This window comes from Stegodyphus dumicola, chromosome 6 (genome assembly GCF_044657685.1).
Source record: "Stegodyphus dumicola isolate Sdum_Otavi_A_Nest chromosome 6, ASM4465768v1".
NCBI classification, from domain to species: Eukaryota; Metazoa; Arthropoda; class Arachnida; order Araneae; family Eresidae; genus Stegodyphus; species Stegodyphus dumicola.
The window spans coordinates 229,851,597-229,873,803 of record NC_140773.1 but is presented as its reverse complement, the minus strand read 5'-3'; the positions used below and the strand labels follow the sequence as shown (position 1 = coordinate 229,873,803).

Genomic DNA, 22,207 nt, shown 5'->3' with positions numbered 1-22,207 from the left:
CTCAGATATGTTTTTAAAATTACGATTTTAACATACATATCACCGGTTGTTTCTAAATGAATGTTGGGGTTTTAACGCTTTGTAGTATTTATTACATAAAACTTAATATCATAATTAATACATGAAATAAAAGAGCATCTGAAACATTTCTCTTTGTTGGTATGCGCATGAGCCAGAAATGAGTCCATTATAATACGATTGCGCATACAATAGTAGAAAAAATGGCAACTAGTGAACAGGAACCTTTTTGCGTTCTGCAATTTGCAGAGACCGAATCTGTAGTTACTGTGCAACGTACATTCTGGATTAAGTTCAGATGTGATCCCCCAAGTGGTAATAACATTCGTAGATGGTATCATCAGTTTGAAAATACCGGCTGCCTTTGCAAAGGGAAGAGTATGGGACAACCAAGGGTTATTGAAGAGAGTGTTGAGCTCATAAAGGATCGTGTGAGTTAGTTCATAAAAGATCGTGTGTGTGTGTGTGTGCCTCCACTACCAGCTGGCTTACCCGACCTAAGAAACAGGATTGAGGCAGCTGTTGCAACAATTATACCACAAACACTAATCAACGTTTGGGAAGAACTGGGCTATTGACTTGATGTATGCCATCTGAAGAAAGGTGCTCACGTTGAACACTTGTAAGCTTGTAGGTATAACTGTCTGAGTTGGTCTTACATTTCATGTATTAATTACAATTTTAAGTTTTACGTAATAAATACTTCAACGCGCTAAAAACCCAGTATTCATTTAGAAACACCCTGTAAATTAATAACATAATTTTTGCATTATTATTAATAAATAGACCAACAAATTAACAAGAAATTAAATCTATAGCCATAGCCCAGCTAAATGGCAATAACATAGCAAACAGTATTTTTTTCATGCATATATTCTGCTTTAAGTGAGATGATGAGAATATTACCTAATTAGAAAGGAAGACCTTCAAGATCTGTTATGTAAATCAAAACATTATCGTGCACATTTAATTAAATATATATAATCGTAATTCAAAAAGTCTGTACATATTGTAATGGTAGACATTCATTACCCAAACTAACCTTCTTTATTAATGATTATATGTCTCAATTATATTCTTAATTGCTCTGGAAGATTTAGTTGTAGCATTAACTAATTATAGGGAAGCACATTATGTTCCAGTTTCTTGCATATGAAGCGTATGGAGGTCTGATATTCAACATGTATCTGTTGCTGACTGTAAAGATTTAAAAAAAAAAAGGTGAATCAGAGGCCGATGATAATTAAGTAGAGGGTTTATTAAATGATGGAATTTCACACACATGGAACAGCACGTTTCTACATATCAAACCATGACCAAGGACGACTACAACTGTTGCCAGATCAACCTAAGCAAAAGTATAAAACAGTTATGCTTAAAATACATGACATTAAAATAAGAACGGGGAGTATGTGTGATTATTCTCAACACCCTCCCTTAATCACATATTATTTTACATTTATCTCTTAAATAACATAATCTTGGTTTAGGCAAGCATTTTGTAAACAAATCAGCTAACTGATTTTCACTAGAAACATATACAAGATTTATATCATACAGTTTTACAATATCCCTAACATACTTTAATTTAATGTCCAAATGTTTTAGTCTAGCACAATTACTTTCATTCAATATTGCTTTAATTACAGACTGATTATCCTCATAAACTGAAACTTTAATATTGTCGACTCCTAAAATTTCTTTAGATACATTATAAAATACAATTAGGTCTTGAATAGCTTTTGCTAAAGCCAAAATTTCTGCCTCAGTAGAGGACAGAGCAATAGATGTTTGTTTTTTAACAGACCAAGTTACAGGACAATCATTAAAGAACATAATGTACCCTGAAATAGATTTTCTATCATTTGTATCTGACTCCCAATCAGCATCAACATAAACATTTATCATAATATCAACACTATTAGATTTACAAAATAATAATTTCAGTTCAGATGTCCCTTTTAAATATCGAAGAATTTGCTTCAGACCAGCCCAAGCACTGTTAGTGGGTTGTTCTTGTATCTGACTCAGACAGTTCACAGAAAACAGAATATCAGGATGAGTTGTCATAGACAGAAGCAGCAAAGCACCTACAAGTTCACGATAAGGGCCATGAAATCTTTCACCATTCACAAAATTTGATGAAGTTGACTTAGGCACTAGAGGAGTATCAGATGGCTTACAATCTAACATTCTAAATCTATTTAACAATTTTTCAACATAAGATTTTTGGCCTAAAGTAAGTTTGTTCTGTGAATATTCAAAACTTATTCCAAGAAATTCATTTGCAACTTCAGCCTTGGACATCTCAAATTCATTTCTAAGTAATTCAATCACAATTCTTACCTCTGAATCATTAGAACCAGCAATTAGCAAGTCATCCACATACAGCACAATAAATATTTCACTCTGTTTAGTTCTTCTTACAAAAGTACATGCTTCACAGTTAAGTTGTTGGAAGTTTAACAGAATTATAAAATCAGTAAATCTCTTGAACCACTGCCTCGGAGCTTGCTTAAGTCCATAAAGACTCTTAAGAAGCTCGCACACGACCACCGTTGTCACTGTAGCCCATTGGTTGTTCCATGTAGATTGTTTCTTGGAGATCACCATTCAGAAATGCAGTCTTTACATCTAATGCATAGATTTCAAGATTCTTTTGAACAATGATAGCCAGCACAAGTTGAAGTGATGATGTACTAATTACAGGAGCATAGGTCTCAAAGAAATCAATGCCTGGCTTCTGTTCAAAGCTCCGAGCAACCAATCTAGCTTTGTAAACATTGTTTTGTTTGATGCGCAACACCCATTTACAGGATATTGGCTTTTCATCCTTTGGCAAGTTGACTAACTCCCATACTTTATTTTTATTAAGAGAAGCTATTTCCTCATCCATGGCTTTCCTCCATAGGACTTGCTCTTCTGTTGGCAATGATGTTATATCCTCATATGTTACTGTATCAACAGTTGCCACATTAGCTTCATACACAAAGTAATCATTCAACTTTACAGGTAATTTTATATTTCTTCTTTGCCTAGTAATTTCTTCAAGATTTCTGGATTCTACATCACTTAAATCATATACTACTTCATCTTTAGCTGGATCTGTACTTTCTATGGAAAAATCGTCTTGAACTGAGATACATTTCTTTTTCTCTTCATTGAACAATACATTTCGAGAAACCACAACATGATTTGTGACTGGGTCCAGTAAACGATAACCCATGGTAGAGTATCCAATAAAAATCATCTTTTTTGATTTTGGATCCAATTTCTTTCTTATGTTATCAGGAACTCTCATGTATGCATCAGATCCAAATACCTTAATAATATTCAAATCAGGCGGCTTCCCATATTTGAGCTTATAAGGTACATTTTCAACAGTCTGATTTGGAATTCTATTCTTAAGATATGCAGCTGTCTGTACAGCATAACCCCAGAAGGATTTAGAAAGCTTTGCTTCACATATTAGAGCTCTGGCCTTCTCTAAAAGATATCTGTTGGCTCTCTCAGCCACATCATTTAAAGGAGGTGAATATGGAGGAGCAGGATCTATCATAACACCATTTTTCTTGCAATAACGAGCTAATTCACCAGACACGTATTCCTTGGCATTATCACACCGAATTTTGTAGACATCAGGATTCTGCTTTAGGAACAATTTAAACACTTCATTTATGTCACTTTTGTGCTTTAAGAGATGCACTTCAGTAAATCTAAAAAAATCGTCTATGATTGTAACAAAATACTTTTCATTTTCTTTAGTGGGTGAATCAATGGGACCACATAAGTCAGTGTGTACCATTCTCATCGGCACATGCTCTCTGCTTCTAGGACCTTTGTTCATAGGAGTGATGGAATGTTTTGCTAATATACACTTTTCACAAAAGCTTGAAGGTGACTCAGATACTGGCAAACCCATTTCTTTTAATATTTTATCAGATGAGTGCCCCATGCGCCTGTGCCATAATTCTGCACTATGATTTGCAATGTATGTTGAAGCTTTAACAGATTCAAATTGATTCACATACTGTCCTTTCTCATTGAGTATAGCAAACTCAAATTTTTCATTCCTCTTTTCAATAACAGCTACATCATTCTTAAAAATTACACTGTAACCTGCTTTTTGAATATTCTTCACAGATATTAATTGACTGTTCAACTCAGGCACATATAACACATCTTTAAGTAATATTTCTCTTCCATTTAATGTTCCAGGTACTGTACCAATACCTTCTACCTTTAAAACTTCATTTTTCGAAGCACATGCAACAGTTCCAGGAAAAGGTTTAATTTCTTCAAACCACTCACCTTTATTACACATGTGTGTAGATGTTCCAGAATCCAGAATGAAATTTCCAACAGGCTCACCAACCATGAATGTTACTGCAGCCGATTCTCTATAATCTGATTTATGCTTAAATCTGCAATCCTTCCTGTAATGCCCTGGGCGCCCACATCCAAAACAAACTAATTTTTTCTTGCAAAGCTTGGCAATATCACCTTTACTTTTACATTTGTGGCAGATGATATCACGCTTATCAGTGCTAAAAGCTACGTTATTACTTGAGCCAGAAATACGAGAATCGTAAGAATTTCTCTCACCTTGCAATTCTTCAGCATTCAAGAGCCTTTGCATAACAAAGTCCAGCGTAAGCATTTCATTTGGCTGGTTCTCAATCGTTGATTTAATAATGTCGTACTCAGCAGGTAGCGACATCAACAAATAAATAATCACATCCATATCTTTGACTTCAGCACCCGAGAGCCGCAGTTCATTAATATGTGACTGCATACTGCAATCTCGGCGTTTCTTCAGTGTTGATAATTTCTTTCGTACTAATATTTGACTAACTGCACTCACCTTATGGTATTTATTCTTTAAACTGCTCCAAATTTCACATGCAGAAGATTCACTCGACATGGTCGCCAATATGGCATCATCTAGAAGGGTTAGCAGCAATGCGTAAGCCTTTTTTGCATCTTTGATTTCAGCAACTTTCATTTCATCCGCTTCAACGTCTAAATATTTATCAAGTTCTTTGGCTGCAAACACAGCTTCAACACGGCGCTTAAACAGAGAAAAGTTTTTACCATTAAATGGCTCAACACAATGCTTTGTGTTCTCATCACGTGCTGCTATTTCAAATTTCACTTAACGCACGATTCCGTTCCAAACAAATAAGTTCCACAAAACAAATATAACTGCTTCGCCTCTAGCGTGTTCAATATCAGAACCACACTCTGCTGTAAAGATTTAAAAAAAAAGGTGAATCAGAGGCCGATGATAATTGGTTTATTAAATGATGGAATTTCACGCATATGGAACAGCACGTTTCTACATATCAAACCATGACCAAGGACGACTACAACTGTTGCCAGATCAACCTAAGGAAAAGTATAAAACAGTTACGGTTAAAATACATGACATTAAAACAAGAACGGGGAGTATGTGTGATTATTCTCAACACTGACTTCATTGTATCTCTTTATTTTCATTTAAAGCCTCAACATTATGGAAGCTTTGTGTTATTATAAATGACAAAGGCAAAAAAAATAGCAAGTTCCATGCCATTATCTAACTCTAAAAGGGGACATATGCAAGCATACATTCATCAATGAAAAGATGTCTACTTAGGGGTACCATATTTTAGGACAAGAATCCAGGAAAATGTGTTCTATATTGATACTGATAAAATGTATGCATAATGATGCACAGTTTTATTGATGCATTTTCGTTGATTCTATAATCTTAAGAATTCTCAACTAAAAAATAAAATAAAATTTATTGATGTAGTTATTTTTCTTCAGCTATCCCCCAAAAATTTTCTGCAGGTGCTGATGTCGAAGATACTTCTTGATAAATTAACTTCAGTGATTAGAAAGCTTACTACATGTACATTATAAAAGACAGATGAGAAGAAAGATATTATAAAAGAGTCTGTATGACAGGTGAAAGTTGGAATAAAGAAATAAAAGAAAATTTTACAGTACCCAAAACAAAATATTTAGGACATTGTGAAGTAGATATACATTTGTGACATATGGCTTATGTTTTGCAGCATTTCTATTCTGTAGTTGTAGATAGTTGAGACTCTTGTTATAGTTCCACTCTTGCATATTTATGATTGGTTAATATTTTCCTTTTTGTTAATACAAATATCACAATAGTGGATATTTGGAATGTGATTTCAGCATTAAATATTCTTTTAGTACTGAGACATACAATTGACTTCTTTTTGAAGATCAACTTTTGTTTATAATTTAAATAATTCTTTTCACTAGCCTATGTATTTAGCAGAAAAACTGATTAATTAGACATACCATCATGTTTTATTAATTCCCAGAAAAAAACTCAGTTATGAATCCTGGGCTTGTCCATTTGGGCTGATCTCAGATGCCTGGTAACCCTTAGCTTTAGTAATCCTTAATTCTCATTAAAGTTTGTGAACAAAAGATAGTTTGATATATCCTGTAATTGTATGTATAGAATTTTTCTCTCTCTTTTTTTGTATGTGCTTATTTATGTATTTTTAAATATTTTTATCCATTATTTTTAATTTTTTATAATGCGATGTCATTATTTTTCTTTTCTATGACTAACTTTTCTCACATGCTAATTTGTTTATGTTTTTTGTACTTTCTAATCTTAATAGTGATCATCTGTATTTAAATAAACATGTATAGACTGTTTTTTGAAGTTATATATTTTTCATCTTCATTTAGAACTATACAGAGACCTTTAGGTAGGACACAATCAGCTCCATTACCTCTGGGTCATCCAATGCTACAACCTCAGGCTATTCTTTTGTCACCTCAACAAAATGAACAGTATGCAAGAGAGAAAAGGCTTTGTGAACAGCAGCAACATAATCTGTTAAAACAGGTATTTCAGAAGAAATGTGAATATTTAATTCTTTATTACAGTACAAAGTCTTTAATCTGGAATGATCTATAATACGGACCTCAAAGCTACAAACTTTCTGCGCATGTGCATTTAATGTATAGGCTAAATTAGGCTAAAATTATCTAATTATCTATTTCAGTTAATGTTGCAGATTGCATTGTTCCTTAATCTTCTAATTGGATCTGGCTTAATATTTTTTGCAGACGGTTAGAGCAATTTTATAAAAAGTAAGCTTGAACTTTTGACTATGTCAAAAAGAGTTTCCGATTCTGGAACTGCCAAAGGATCTACAAAGCGAAAGCAGCATGTTTCAATGTACCGCTTCCGGTAGTGAAGAAAGTGACAGAGAGGTTATTGAAAATGAAAAATTTTGATTGACGAGTTAGTCGGTATTCTCGACACAGCAATTACAGGACTTGAACAGTGGAACTGAACAAGAAATGATGTCTGTTTATAGAATTAAAAAAAAGTATTAGCACAAAAAACGAAGTAACTTAAACAACTTACACTGAAATGTTTAAGAAAGTAAACAAATATTAAGCCTTTTTTTTCGTAAATTTTGATACCCTTTAGATCATAATTGCTCTTTATTTCATAAATTACGGTTTCATATTTTTAATTTTATAATTTCTGCATGCCATCTTACCAGATTTAAATTGACGATCTATAATCCAGAAAAACCCTAATCCGGAATCGCCGAAGTCTTGACGAGTCCGGATTAAAAACTTTGTACTGTATGTGATTTTAAAATATTTTGAAAGAAATGAACTATAGTTTTTTTTTTTTTTTTTAACTATAGCCATATGGCTAAAACTAAGTTATGATGAATTAATTTTACAGAAATCAAACTTGAATAAAATTAATATGAATTAATATAGCTTTATCTGAAAAATCTTTTAATTCATTCCTCAATATGCAAAACCAGTCATAGTTATGAAAACTTTTAATACCAAAGAATTATTGTTAAAATGTTCTTATGATTAAAAAAAAAGGTATAAAGTGTTAGATTTACAAAAAACGAACTTGAATTAAAGGAAAATAAATTTGAATAGCCTTAGTAGAATAATTTGTTAATATAGGTGTGAAAAACCAGTTTGAAATCTTTTAAGTACTGACTCACCGGCGGCCGTGCAGTAAAATTGCTGAAGGGTAGTAGTTTGGTCTGAGGTTCAAATCCTGGTGAATTGGCTGACTGCATGGCACATTCATGGTTTCCCCCCTGTGTAACATGCATACGAGCCAGTTTCCCTTAGAAAGCCATCCACGAAGGCATCCCTCCCCTTAGAAAGATAGCCCTTCTGCGCTTTGCTGTGATTAAATAAAGCAAGCCAAGCCTTTTAAGTACTGTGAAATTCTGACTGAAATTTTCTCAACAGTGATCTTTTAAATGAAGTTAATGATTGTTTTGTGCTATAAAAGAAGAGGCTGAAAATTGGCCTGCCATATTTTCTTCTTTTTTTTTCTCTCTGGCAATCCTACTGGTGCATATACAGGGTGAATAAGACTATGTAAATATTTAGGTAATTGCATTTTAGTGAACACATAGCAAGACAGTACAGAAATGCATAAAATCATTGTCCACCTTTTTCTTAGTTTCAAAAATTTAATTTTATAAATATTTGATCAGTTATATCCATTATAAAAACCTTTTTACTTAATAATGTTTAATAACAGCATTTTTGAATGCCGCGGAAAACTGCCCCGTAACTGTTTTTTTAGCTGCCTCTTAACTGCCGCGGAAAATGTACAAGATTCACTCCCCAGTGCCACCGTTTTATTACACTGGCGTGCGAAGTTATGTGATGTATTAGGGGGAAAATAAGTGCAAGTTTTGTTGTCTAAAAACTGTTTACTTTCAAAAAATAAAGAGAAAATGAAAATACCAAATTTAATGTTTAGAGTAAAAGTATAATAAAAATTATGTTTGTATAATAAAAAAGATAATCAAAAAAATTCCCCAAAATGGAGTTTTTTAAACCAGTAAAATGTAATATCAGGTTTCAGTGTTACACCGTGTAAAATCAGTATACCTAAATGGAAAATGTGGGGGGTGGCGTAAGCAAGTTTTTCATATCAAGTCGTACCCAGCATCGAGCATCTTTCAGAGAAAAGTTGCAATCCTCTTCATCTGACGTAATATCATATTCTGAGGTATCCGATCCTGAAAATGACGAAAAGTAATCATCTATTTCACTGTCATACATATTCGTAAAAAAACGAAAACGTACTATAAATAGTAAACAAAAATGGAAGACATGCAATAAAAAAACTGTGTTTTACTCAAACAGAAACAACCAGTAACTGGGCAGTCATTACTTTCAGTGTTTTAGAAACATCTCCCTCTCCAAGTCTCCCCCCCCCACCCTCTTCTGAAATAGTACCCTCCTTTGCATACTCTGTCAAGGTCATTGTGGTGTTCCATTCCAAAGCTTTGGGAATAATTTTACTGGTAGCAGCACAAAGCAAATGATAGCATTTTAAGGGCATATATATTCACTCGGGGCAGTTAATGCATTGGCTGAGTAAGCTGTATATATATGCCCGTGGCAGTTAGGGGATTAAAGCTTTAGATTTTTTTTTACATTCATACAATGTAGAGTTTTATTCTACATTTCTTTTCCATTTTTCTGAGCTTTGTAAGTGAATCGAATGGTAAGCTGTTACTTTTGTCACTTTAGAGTTAAATGACAGTTAAGACCTGAAACCTTATAATTGCTATTATGGATTTTTCTAGAGTCGTGAATATACAGATATGTATTCAGTGTAAGTTGCAGCTTTAAAAGTTGCTGTCCAACAAATGTATAAAATATTCTTGAAAATCTACTTTGAAAACTTATAATTTTTTATTATGAGTCTTCCTGAATTCGTGGATGGGTATAAAAGACTACCAAATGTAAGTGTCAGATTTAAAAGGTGCATTCTGGCGGTGCATCAGATTTCCTTAAAAAACTGCATCACATATCCATGCTTTTTTTTTTTTTTTTTTTGTCCATACATCTAGCTGATTTCCTAGCAATGCTTAGTGTTGACAGCTGACACGTGTAGCAATTCTTATGAATTTTTGTTTTCTTGCATACTGCTGTCTGGTGCATATAATTGAAATTAAAAAATTGCATAATTAAATTCTTAAAAAAATTACAATCTGATGTTCTTATTGAGATTTCAGATTAACACCTGAAAACACTTTAAACATTAGTTGTGGCAAATATTCTTTTATTAAATACATTCAAAAACTTGTGTTATTTTAATGTTGTAATTATTCAATAATAATTTAATCTCGCAGTCCTTAGTAAAGTATGTTAATAAGATGTTTCTGTCTTTAGAATGTAGTCATTGAAATGTATAATAAAGAAATACTAGTGATCTCTAGTCTTTTATAAATACTAGGTCTTAATAATCAAGAACAAACACAGTAGCAGATTTACAATTTAAAGAATTAATCCTCAAATTTTCATGGTAAAATTTCATAAAATCGTATATTTACAATGAGTTGTTAAAAATAGCTCTACCAAACAGTATTAGATAACTTATGATACTATTCCTGTCATAATGAATGCCACATGGAAAATTTTGCATACATTTAAACCGTGAGCATGCACACTGGGTCCGGTGGACGCACACAATTAAACAAACCTATCTCAAAGCATGGCTATTTCATGCAAGTTGTTGAGGTCCAGTGTAGTCGTGTCTTAGGTCGACCTCTTTATGTTTCCAAAGTTTTTTTCACTGAGGCTTTGATTCGGAGTCTTGATTTTGATCGCATTTTTGAGCCCATGTATTACTATCGCATAGTTGATTTGTGATAGTATAGAAAGTGGCAAACATGTCACGTAACTTATCTTACAACAAAAGAAATTTGCAAAAGTTATTAGATGTATCAACTGGAGAAGTGACAAAGAATGTATTGAATACTACAGTGAGTATGAACTTGTAGTTTACATGCTAGTGACTCAGACAGTGATGTAGATTCTGAAAATGAGAGTGAGGATGACATAAATTGTTTTATTGGAAAAAATTACCGCAAACAAAAAAAGGGAAGTCAGTGTTTGCCCAGTGGAAAAGCACATAAAAACGAACACATGCTTTTCAGAATGTGAAAAATATTTGTATTTGGAACACCTGAAAACACTTTCTTCAAAGTGCTGCTAACATTTGGTGTTGCATTTGTTTTCTGTGTCTATAATGCTAATAAAGAAAATGAGAATCGATTCAGAGTAAAGGTATACTACTTTCTTTTTCCTATGCTTAAAATATAATGCTATTTTCTATTCCTGTGACTAATTTTATTTCATAAAAGTATTTGGAGAAATTAAAAATTTTAATGTGCATAATTTTTAAATTTCATCAGAAAATTTATTATTAGCATCGATGTAAAATTTTTTCTGAAGATTTACAATATTTTCATCAAAAAACACGAATCAGGTTATTTGGACTCGGTGTGTGCGCTCGTGTAACTCATATGAGCATGCGTGCTCCCGGGTTAATAAAGGAGAAAATCATTGTTACCATATATGAGAGGTAATAATATAGCAATGTATGTTCCTTATTAACACTTGTACAAGAAAAATAATAAAAGAAAAGAAGAATAAAAATAACATGAGAACTTCTAGCTGATCTTGAAAGCAATTGACAAGTATTAAAGTTTGTAGCAATGTGCCGTGAATTATTATTTTGATAATATTTGTGAAGAGACCAGAACTTGTTTGTTTTCATTCAGTTTAGAAATATGTATATATTTTCTTTTTCTTCAGCATATTCGACAGACAGTTCTGACAAGAGCAAGCAGTAAAAACCAAGTAGAAAATGTAGAGGAAGAAACTGAAGCAGCAATGGCACAGGAAATGAAAGATGCTGGACAGCCTGAAGTGATAGATTTGACTGAAGGCAGATCAAAAGAATTTGAAACACCCCAACAGCAACGGGACCGTGAAATGTTCCTTCAACAGCACAGAGAATATATGTCAAAACACACGTTACAAATAAGTGATAGTATGTTTTAACAAAAGTTATTTTTAATTGGTATAGTTTTAATTCAAGATAATACAAGTGCTTTGTGGTGTAAAATCTGCGAAAATCTTCTAACACTTTTTTATGTATTTTAATTTCATGATTATATTTTATTGTGAATTTAGGTTCGTATATGACAAGGCATCATATGGGAAGACCTTTGTCTAGAACATTGTCCAGCCCTCTTGTTGCGTTGAGTCCAATTGGCAGTCCTCAAGAAACTCAAGTTCCTAGTCCACATACCTTTACAACAGGTAATCTTTTCTGTCAAAGTAAATAATAATCTTCTAAACTATGACACTCCAAAGAAGTAATAAATTCCCCACTTGAGGAATATACATTTTTATCTCCAGTGCATGAGACTGTGTGTCCGAGATTCTAAAGATATGTTGTTTTGCTGTTTTTTGGGTTTTCTCTTTAATTTTTCTGTTTTTCTTTATTACAAACTACTGTTGTTTCATTATAATCCAGATGTACTATTAAGAGTAAAATTTTAATTTTTATGACTTCTATTGATGAGCTGAAATAATTAATACACATTTCAGTTTAAATCTTGCATTAATTTTTAAAAAGAAATGGAAAGTCTTCACCTTTAGATATTTTTTATTTTACTTTTTAATTCAGTAGCATTCATCTGTCATCACTTATATCTGCATGATATTTCTTCCAAAAGTAAAAGTCTCATTTTATTTTCTTGTTATTTCAGGTGTAGTATATGATAGTTTAATGTTAAAACACCAGTGTGTATGTGGGAACAATGGTCATCATCCTGAACATGGAGGTAGACTGCAAAGTATATGGGCCAGATTACAAGAAACAGGGCTTCTTAATAGATGTGAGGTAAAAATAATGCTCATTATATTGATATATATATATTTGGTAACATTACCAATGTTGCAATCTTCTCTCAAGACCTGCATTAATAAAAGTCACCAGTATTGGTGTATTTTATTTGTGTCGTGACTGTTCTATGCCTGGTAATTTTCCCTTCTGCATAAAACATTTTTCTTTGTTTAAATAATAGTTATCTCTCTTTTGCTTTTGCATTTTTAGCTTTTGTACATGAATTGCTGAATAATCTGCTGTGTTTTTCTTGATGCATTTTCGTTAACATAATGAAGAAATTTTATTTATTTCAGTCGTGTGTTTGTAGATTTTATATAAAAAAAACTAAGTTTAAATTTTGTTTTGCTAAATGAACTGTTTAAAACAATGTATATTTTTAATATTAAAGAGAGCATATTGTTGGAAGATAATTTTTTATATTATCACCACTTGTCCACGAAGAATGCTAAAATTTTCTGGTTGCAGAATTTCACATATATCTTAATAATAATGTTTCTTATGCTGAATATTGGCTTAAGACAAATAATTTAATATTATTACAATAACTGAAAAAATATTAGGCATAAACTACATTATTACTATTATCTTATTTGTTACACATGGAATAATAAATAAATTGATACACTGAAAACTTTTTGGTCAAAATCATAGTACATAAGAATTTTCTTGCATCTTTTACTTTCTGATTTAAATCTTGAAATAGCTTCAAATTAAAAAATCTGATAAATTTACGAAGTCATATTATATCAATTGAATGTTGTAGAATTTTTAATCAAACCATCTTTTTTATTATAGAGAGTGAGGTCTAGAAAAGCTACTCTTGAAGAAATACAATCTTGTCACAGGTATTTGAAAATATATCTGTAATATATTATTATTTGTGCTTTTGTTTTTCGATGTTTATAGCTTATGGCTGTGCAATTTGAATATTCTACAAGGGTTATTTTTTGAGTAAGTCTGTTTTGCAGTAAAAATGAAACAAGCATTAAATTTCTGTGTTCTAATTTTTCTTGAATAGTATCATCAATTTTTGCATTTGTCACTCCTTGCATTGTCATGTATACTTCACATGTACAGTGATAAATATCCTATTCAAAGCTTAACAGCATTTCTTGCTGTTCAGAACTTGGTAACTCAGTCAGATTGCTCTTTTCTAAAACATTAAAATGTCACATTACAAAGCATGCAAACTGACATCTTAAATACAAGTGCTGTTGGATTCTGCACAAAGGATCCTAGCAACATGTGTGTACATTTCCTTCTGAAACACACTCGAAATTTCAGATGATATTCAGGAATTGGCCTTACTTAAAAAATAAAGCCTGCTCGTAGCATGCTCGTGTCACAAGTAAAATAGATTTTTTTGTGTACAAATAAATTTAGAATATGAAGTGTAGTTTTTTTTCATAAAGCTAAATATCATTTTATATGGGGAAAAAAAAAAGAATTGTACATCTTCTACTTTTACGTAATTAGAACAAATTCTTTCTTCAGAGAGCTGAAACACATCAGATTTTTGACAACTGTTTGTTTTTCTTTTAATTAGTGAATCATACACCTTACTGTTTGGAGCCAATCCCTTGAATAGACCAAAACTTGATGCTAGTAAACTAGGTAAATTTTTTTGTTTTATTATCATACTTTGCCTTTTTTTTTTCAACATTAAAACGTAAGGTTGTAATTAAAAAAAGTAAATTAGTAGGTCAGATTTTTTTCCTGTGCTTTTAATTTTTGTTTTAAATTTAGCTGATCTTCCCATGAAGAATTTTGTAATTCTCCCATGTGGAGGAATAGGAGTTGATTCAGATACAACTTGGAATGATCTGCATACGGCTAGTGCTGCGAGAATGGCTGCTGGTTGTGTGATAGAGCTTGCAATGAAAGTTGCTACAGGGGAAATTAAGGTAAAACTGGAATTTTGTAGCATCTAATAATGCCTAGAATTTCAGTTTTTATTTAGAGAATGAATATTACTTTTATTCATGTTTATAAATCTTAATAGCTTATTTAAAGAAATGGCACTGAAAAATTGGTATGTCATAAAATATTTTTTAAATCTGCCAGTTTTATGGTTTGCCAGTCACTGGAAATAAAAGATTTGTTATACTTGACTTGTAGTGTATGCAGTACACTAAAAAAATGCAGTACATATATTTAATTTAATTAAGAAGCTTTAATTTCTAAGTGAATAGTCATTAATAGGTTTTTATTTATTTATTTATTCATTTATGTAGAATGGATTTGCCGTTGTCCGACCTCCTGGCCATCATGCTGAGCATCAACAGGCTATGTAAGTTTATAAAGCAATCATACATTTCATGCTAATTAATGAAATAAAATTAATTTTTTGATTGACTAATTTAAGTTTTAAATCTGCATTGATGTCTAAAATGCAAATACTAATGGTTACATAATATTGACTTTTGCATGAATTTTTTAATAATTTGTGTCATTCCTTTCTTTAAAAAAATGAGAATAAATTTCTTTGTATACTTTTTGAAAATTTCTGTTTTTTTTTTTTTTTATTCTTTTAGGGGATTTTGTTTCTTTAACTCTGTTGCCATTGCTGCAAAACAGCTTAGAGAAAAACTAAAACTGGAAAAAATCCTAATTCTTGACTGGGTAATTAGGACAATTTCTGTTTACTTATTTTGTGTATTTGTAACATTTTCCATAATGGAGAAAGTTCTATTTTTTAATTGATTTAAGTTTGTAATTTTTTAAAGTATTTTCGAATTTTAACTTTATTATACATATGATTTCAAACTGTAGGATGTCCATCATGGTAATGGACTTCAACAGATATTCTATGATGACCCTCATGTGCTGTATATATCATTGCATCGCCACGATGATGGCAATTTTTTCCCAGGGACAGGTGCAACTGAAGAGGTAATTACTAAAAACTAATGTACATATTTAAATTCATCATCTACATTTATATTATCTTATTGTTAAAAAAATTAAGTAACATAGTAGATTATTTTCTACACTGTTTTTTTTAATAAGGAAGCCATTTTTTGCAAAGAATTCTACTGTGCTGTCATTTGTTTGAGTATAGGTCTATTTAATTTCTGCTCATGATATATTTTAGTAAATATTAAACATAAATCTTGAAGCAAAATATAACAAAACTTGTTTAAATGTAAATAATTAAAAATGCCATTAATCGTTTAGATAACTGAAAAACGTTTAAATTAAGTACTTATTTTTTTAACATTTTCTCAAAGAATATTAATATATGTCATTTATTTGTGACAGAAAATTAATAGCTGATACAGTAAATTATTATTAGCTGCACTACTACTATATTTGTGTGTATTAGTTTTGTATGCAGGTTTAAACTTAAATATTGTGTATGGTTCTGAAAATTTATCTTTTCATGAAAAGGTTGGTACAGATGATGGTATTGGATTTAATGTGAATATTGCATGGTCTGGCAGCTTGAATCCTCCTTTGGGTGATGCTGAATATATGGCAGCTTTTAGGTATTTATTTTTTTTATACCTATTACATTGCAGTTGCTGTGTGATTGAGATATATGAAACTATATTTCTTACTTGTTACTGCAGTCTATTACAGCATAGTTTTCTAACTTTCTGTCGCTTAGTGACCCTTTTCGAGGTTTATTTTGCTTAGTGACCCTACCCTTGCAACGAAGATATATTAGATGCCTTTTGAATGTAATCTGTCAGCATAGACTCAAAATGCATAAAGAGTTTTAGATATTTCATATTTTTGCATATGAAATATCTAAAAATTAATTATCTTATTAAAATTCATTATCTTATTAAAATCATTAAGCAAAATGAACGAAAAATAGTAATGTTTAAAGATTTCTAAAAACATTTATTGTACTGAACTGCAACACAAGCTTAGATTCCTGTAATAGTGAGTGTAAGTGATGTAGTGAATGAACATGGATATGGTGGATATTATAACATGGCATGTGCAGATATTTGATAATGTTTTTAGAATATTTAACTGTTAGTCAAGTATCTTGAAATAATAAAATTCCTTTAAATAGAAAAATGTACTAAATTATGTGAAGGGTGTTGTTGCAATAAAATTCCTTGAAATAAAAAATAATAAAATAAATAAAAAATAAAATAATAAATTGAATATTAATAAATTGAAAATAATAAAATTCCTTGAAATAGAAGAATGGAACATGTGACTAAATTATGTGTAGGCTGAGCTAACGTATTAGGTTATTGCAAATGGAATGGCCATTGAATGACATTCATATAACTGCTGGTTGTGGAAGAAAGCAAATGCTAAGGTTAATGTAAATTTTTCATGTCATATGACAGTGTCTCACATAGGTGATGTAATGTTAGTATTTTTTCAATCATCAAGCACTAAACATTAATTATGACTTACATCCAGGCAGTCATGGAGTTCAGTCATAGAATTTTTTATAAATTTTCAAATTCAAACAAGGAAATTTTGCAGTGATTGCAGTAGAAATAAAATAAAATATTCAGTAGAAGAACAATTACTTGCCTTTGGTTTGCAAAATTTTGTTCATGTGATTCAAGGCCCAAATGATCCCCAACGCCATGACCATCATCCTTACTTCTTTAATTCTAATGAGTTAAAAAAATATAATAGAATCAGATCCTTAACACACTATGAGAGAGATCAGGTAGCTCAAACCGCATGTAGCTGAATACGTGATCTGAAAACAGCTCAGCCTGAATTCCAGTTACACATTGCAGTGAGCGCAAATGAAACAGCTTGCATAATAAATTTACGTCTGGTAGATATCAAACATATTTGAGAAAGAATTGCTTAATCTTGCAACTGTTGAAGGGTTAAACAATTTAAATATTTGAAATAAATTAAAAATTTTGCGTGTGGCTTATTTATGAAAACATATAAACAACAATAATAATAATGCAAAGTATAAAATTCAAATTTATAATGCATTTTCTAATTTAAAATCTAAAGTCTAACCTATAAAACACTTTTGTTGGTAACGCTCTGTAATTCCAATCTTATAGCTAAACAGCAAATTTTTAGACTGGAAGTTTTTTCAACTAATTCTAACATGTTTAATTAATTATTAAATAATTTAATTTAAACTGAAAATAAACAAATTATGAAACTTTACTGAGAAAAAACTTGAGAATTAATAAGGACAACTTTGTCAATTCCTCTTATTTGTTATTTTTTTTCCTGAAGTATAAATAAAACTACATATGTTTGTATGTAAATAATTATAAACTTCTTTATTTCTTACTATAACGTGGCACTTAATGGCATTTTAATTCTGATAAAGTTTGTAGGCTTGGAGAGAAATTTTTAGATTTCTCATCATCATGGATTGTAGATGCTTATCAGTCAGTTAGGTTCTTTTGCTATTGATTTCCAACTGTGAAAAAAAATGCTGTTCACATTAAAAATATGTTCCCAAACAAAGTGATTATTCTTTGTGTAAAAATTTGCAACTGAACCTTTTATTTTTTGAAACATACGAGTAAAAGTTAATAAAACCTGTATCTTCAAACCATTAAATAAGATTTATATCACATTTTCAGTTAATTAGCTCCATTTGTGAATTTTCTAGAGCATTATTCATGTTTGTTTTTAATGGAAATGAAATTTGTTTATATTATATAAAGAATTAACTAAAATCTTGAAATCTTTGCAATACATACCCAATTGAAATATCTTCATGGGCTGCATAAAACTGCTTCAGAGACCACATGCAGGCTGCCAGTTTGAGGCCACTGTCTTGGATAGTAAATATATATTTTTCAACTGTTTTGTGGCACTTTGCAGTAATAAGAAAAGAAGGGAAGCTCAGCAATTGAATTTCGCATGTACTCGCTATTGCTGATGAAGGCAAAGCATTTGGAAGTATGCTGTGTCAAAGTATTTGCAATTCAGTCTAAAGAAGAAACGTTTTTGCTAGAAATTGTGACTGTGGATAAGGAATGAATGTTCAGCAACAATACTGCACATTTATCACATTTATTGGGAGTGAAAGACAATTTAAGGAGGGTCCAAAATGTCACCTTTGCATCTGAAAAAGATATCCTTTACTGTGTTATGGTTTTCTGCTGGTGTTATTAGCTACTTATTCCTTCCATAAGGTGAAATGATAAATGCAGCTGAATACTGTGCAGATATGGAGCAAAGCCTGACTTTTGTGTGTGTGTGTGTGTTAACTAATCAACACTTGTGAATAGACATGGAGTTGTATTGCATCAGAGTAGTGCGCAACTACGTACGACTATGTCAACCGTACAGCTAATCAGCAATTTGGGATATGATATTGTGTCCCATCCACCATGCTTTCATTACTTTTTCTCAGCAAATTACAATTGTTTTTGGTATTTAAGCCATTCTACACATAAGCCATTACAGATGTGATATAAGTGACCTTGTTGGGTATTGGAAACACATTACTTGACCTATTTTTGTCTAAGAAATGCCTTGACAACAACACATAAATTTGTTGGGAAGCGTAAAGCTTCATCACTTCCAGAGACACAGACTTTTACAAATGTGCTGTAAATGACCATTGACAACGAGATATTGATTCCAATTGAGATAATCTTAATTAAACAAATATTCTTCATTCTTTTTTTTTTAATTGTCCTTAAAGTCGGCCATTTCATTTGCAACAACCCAATTATTTGACATAATTCTTGTAAAGATGCAAGACTGCAATATTTGTTTAATGAAAAGTTTTAAATGGTATCAAAAATGTTTAAGTTGCTAATTTTCAACTATTTGCTTTTCAGTTCTGTATTGTCTTTTGGAACATTAATATTTCCTTATGTCACCTCTGTGCCTTCTGGTGGGTGATAACACCCACATTGAGAAACTGTATGTTTGAAGGGGGGACGAATAGTTAAATCCTAAACAGCAAAAAACTCTTCATGCATACATTTGCTTTTATGTATATTTTTATTTGTTAGGGAATCATAATATTATTATTATTTGTTTTAGATCTATTGTTTTACCCATAATACGAGACTTTGATCCTGAAGTAATCCTTGTAGCAGCAGGATTTGATGCAGCTTGTGGTCATCCTGCTCCTTTAGGTGGCTATCGGATTTCTCCTGCATGTGAGTATTTATATTTTAATTTGTTCTGCATTGAAAACTATCTTTGCTTCTATTCATTTAGTTGAAATATTTTTTAAGTTTTTCATATAGTTATTTATAAAGTCATTCTTAGGTCTTGCATTTCTTTTAAAAAATAGTAATGATTGTATTTATATGCATGGATTTTGTTGAGGTTGTAGAGACATTAGGTTATTTTTTTTAAAGCAGGAGATGTGTAAAATGAGCGAAGCATAATGAGTTTTGATGAAATGTTTGCTGCAGGCAGTTTAAAAAATAATTTTCTATTTTTCTGCTCTACAGCCCTCTGTTTATATGACTATGATAGTTCAGAGGGAAATGCTCTGCTAGCACTGAAATTCTTATCATTTGTAAGTTTCAGTTTATTTTCTGAATTCCTTCATGGCATTGCAATTCACATTGCAAATTACAAAGAAAAGTTTTTCTTTACATTTGATAAATAACGATCTTTACACTTGATAATGATAAATCTTTTTTACTATTAGTTAATATATTTATCTTGATCTTTAAATGAAGAATTATTGTACTTTTCTCTGGCAAGCAGTATCTTCTCATATATTCAATTTTTGCTTCAGTTGTTTCATTGGACACAATTAAAAATTTTATGCAACTTGTATGAACAGAGTTACCAAATACATTACAGAATAAGAATAGAAATCTGTAATGTTTTGATTGCCGAATGAATTGTACACTTTTCAGCTGTCTTGAAATTTTTAAACCTAGGCTAGTTTGATTAAAGTTGAAGAGAAAAATTGTTTTAATAACCCCATTGCTTTTTACACAACAACAGTTTAGTTAAAAACTAAGATGTGTATTGATGTTTTGTATCTTGCATCGTTTAAATAAAAATAATTCGATTTTTAGGTTTTGGATTTATGACACAACAGCTGATGCATTTCGCCAAAGGAAAAGTAATTTTAGCTTTGGAAGGAGGGTATGTAGAATGTGCAGTGTTTATATTTTTTAGTACCTGTTTTATGACTTTCATAATTAGTAGACATTTTTCTTTAAAAATGAAAAGTCAATTGTACAAGTTTTTAGGTCTGTTTTTAAAAGCAGTGCAGTTCTGAAATACTTCCTGTATTTTTCTTTTTTCAAACAATAATAGAGACAGTTATCATATTCTTTCGAAAAGCATAGAGCTTTTCTTTTCAAAAAATGAACACCTTTGAAAGTTAACATGCTTTTCTTCTAACTTTGATGTTTTAAATTTTCATTAAATTCAGTTATTCATAAATACTTCAAATAATGCATATTTTTGGAATGAGGACTTGCACTATTTTGCAATATAAATTATTAAATGTTCATTTTGGTTTGAGGTTATAAATGAATGTTCATATCATCTTACTTTTTAGGTATATTTTTAATAATGCAATTTTACTTTCAGTTGTGCTCTTATTAGCTTGGTATTTATATTAATTGAACCAAATCTCAACATTATTTTATATAAATAATGTAATAAACCTCTTGGTTTGTAGTTTCATAATCATTGGGCAATTCTAACAAGGTGAACTTCCAGAGATGGTTCCAAAGAATGCATCCTAATAGGAATTTGCCAAATATCTCTGTAAAGTAAATGGATTCAGTTGCCTCTCCTATTAAGTTTAGCATTTCCTGTTTACTATTGTTTAATCATTTTTGTAATTTTGTTTGATGTGTGAATATGGCAACCAATTTTTTTTTGGAGGGGGGAGGGGAATGTTGTGATAGGAAAATTCCCATTTGAAGTAAGCAGCAGTTGTTACTGAAATATTGAATTTTTTTTTTTTTTTATTGTTAAGACGTGCTGATCATTTGATCATCATACTAAACTCTACATGTAAATATTCGCATTAATCTGTGTGGATGTGTTTGTAAAGTGAAATAAATTGGGCATTAAGTGAAATTGGATTTTTGAGTCGAAACAGATTCAGTCAGCTGCATAGCATAGGTTTCTGCCACCCAGGGCAAATGCTAAATTTATCCCCCTTTAAAAGTATGATATTTATTATAAATATAAAATTTTCTAGAGTTTCTTCATGGGGTTAAAAGAGTTGCCAGTTGCCAATGTTAATAATGCATGCGATGCTGTCATGACAGTGGCAGAACTATTTTGTATACCATTTTTTGTTCCATACCTCTAGCACTGTCATTGAACATAAATCAGAAACTAGTACTCCACCTATATGACACACAATATAGCTAGGGCAGGAAAAGGGGAGAAGTAATCACCAACAATATGTGAGATTGATATTAAAGTTATTATAGTGCCATTAAAAGCTTACAAACACTTGGCAGCTATGGATGTGTGTAAGAAACTGGATACTTGCATCCCAAACAGCAGTAGATA

At 31.2% G+C, this 22,207-nt stretch overlaps 1 protein-coding gene across 7 annotated transcripts in view; it reads left to right on the top strand.

Moving 5' to 3' along the window:
- Positions 1-22,207, top strand: part of HDAC4 (histone deacetylase 4) — a 406,413-nt gene that overhangs the window by 359,386 nt on the left and 24,820 nt on the right. For all 7 annotated transcript variants that reach the window (XM_085819634.1, XM_085819632.1, XM_085819633.1 and 4 more), the window contains 13 exons: positions 6,745-6,904; positions 11,677-11,914; positions 12,058-12,186; positions 12,639-12,772; positions 13,574-13,623; positions 14,325-14,392; positions 14,525-14,682; positions 15,013-15,068; positions 15,313-15,400; positions 15,551-15,670; positions 16,169-16,266; positions 19,742-19,860; positions 20,743-20,812. In XM_085819634.1, the coding sequence (XP_085675760.1) occupies positions 6,745-6,904; positions 11,677-11,914; positions 12,058-12,186; positions 12,639-12,772; positions 13,574-13,623; positions 14,325-14,392; positions 14,525-14,682; positions 15,013-15,068; positions 15,313-15,400; positions 15,551-15,670; positions 16,169-16,266; positions 19,742-19,860; positions 20,743-20,812 (1,488 nt within the window). The remainder of the gene's footprint in view (positions 1-6,744; positions 6,905-11,676; positions 11,915-12,057; positions 12,187-12,638; positions 12,773-13,573; positions 13,624-14,324; positions 14,393-14,524; positions 14,683-15,012; positions 15,069-15,312; positions 15,401-15,550; positions 15,671-16,168; positions 16,267-19,741; positions 19,861-20,742; positions 20,813-22,207) is intronic.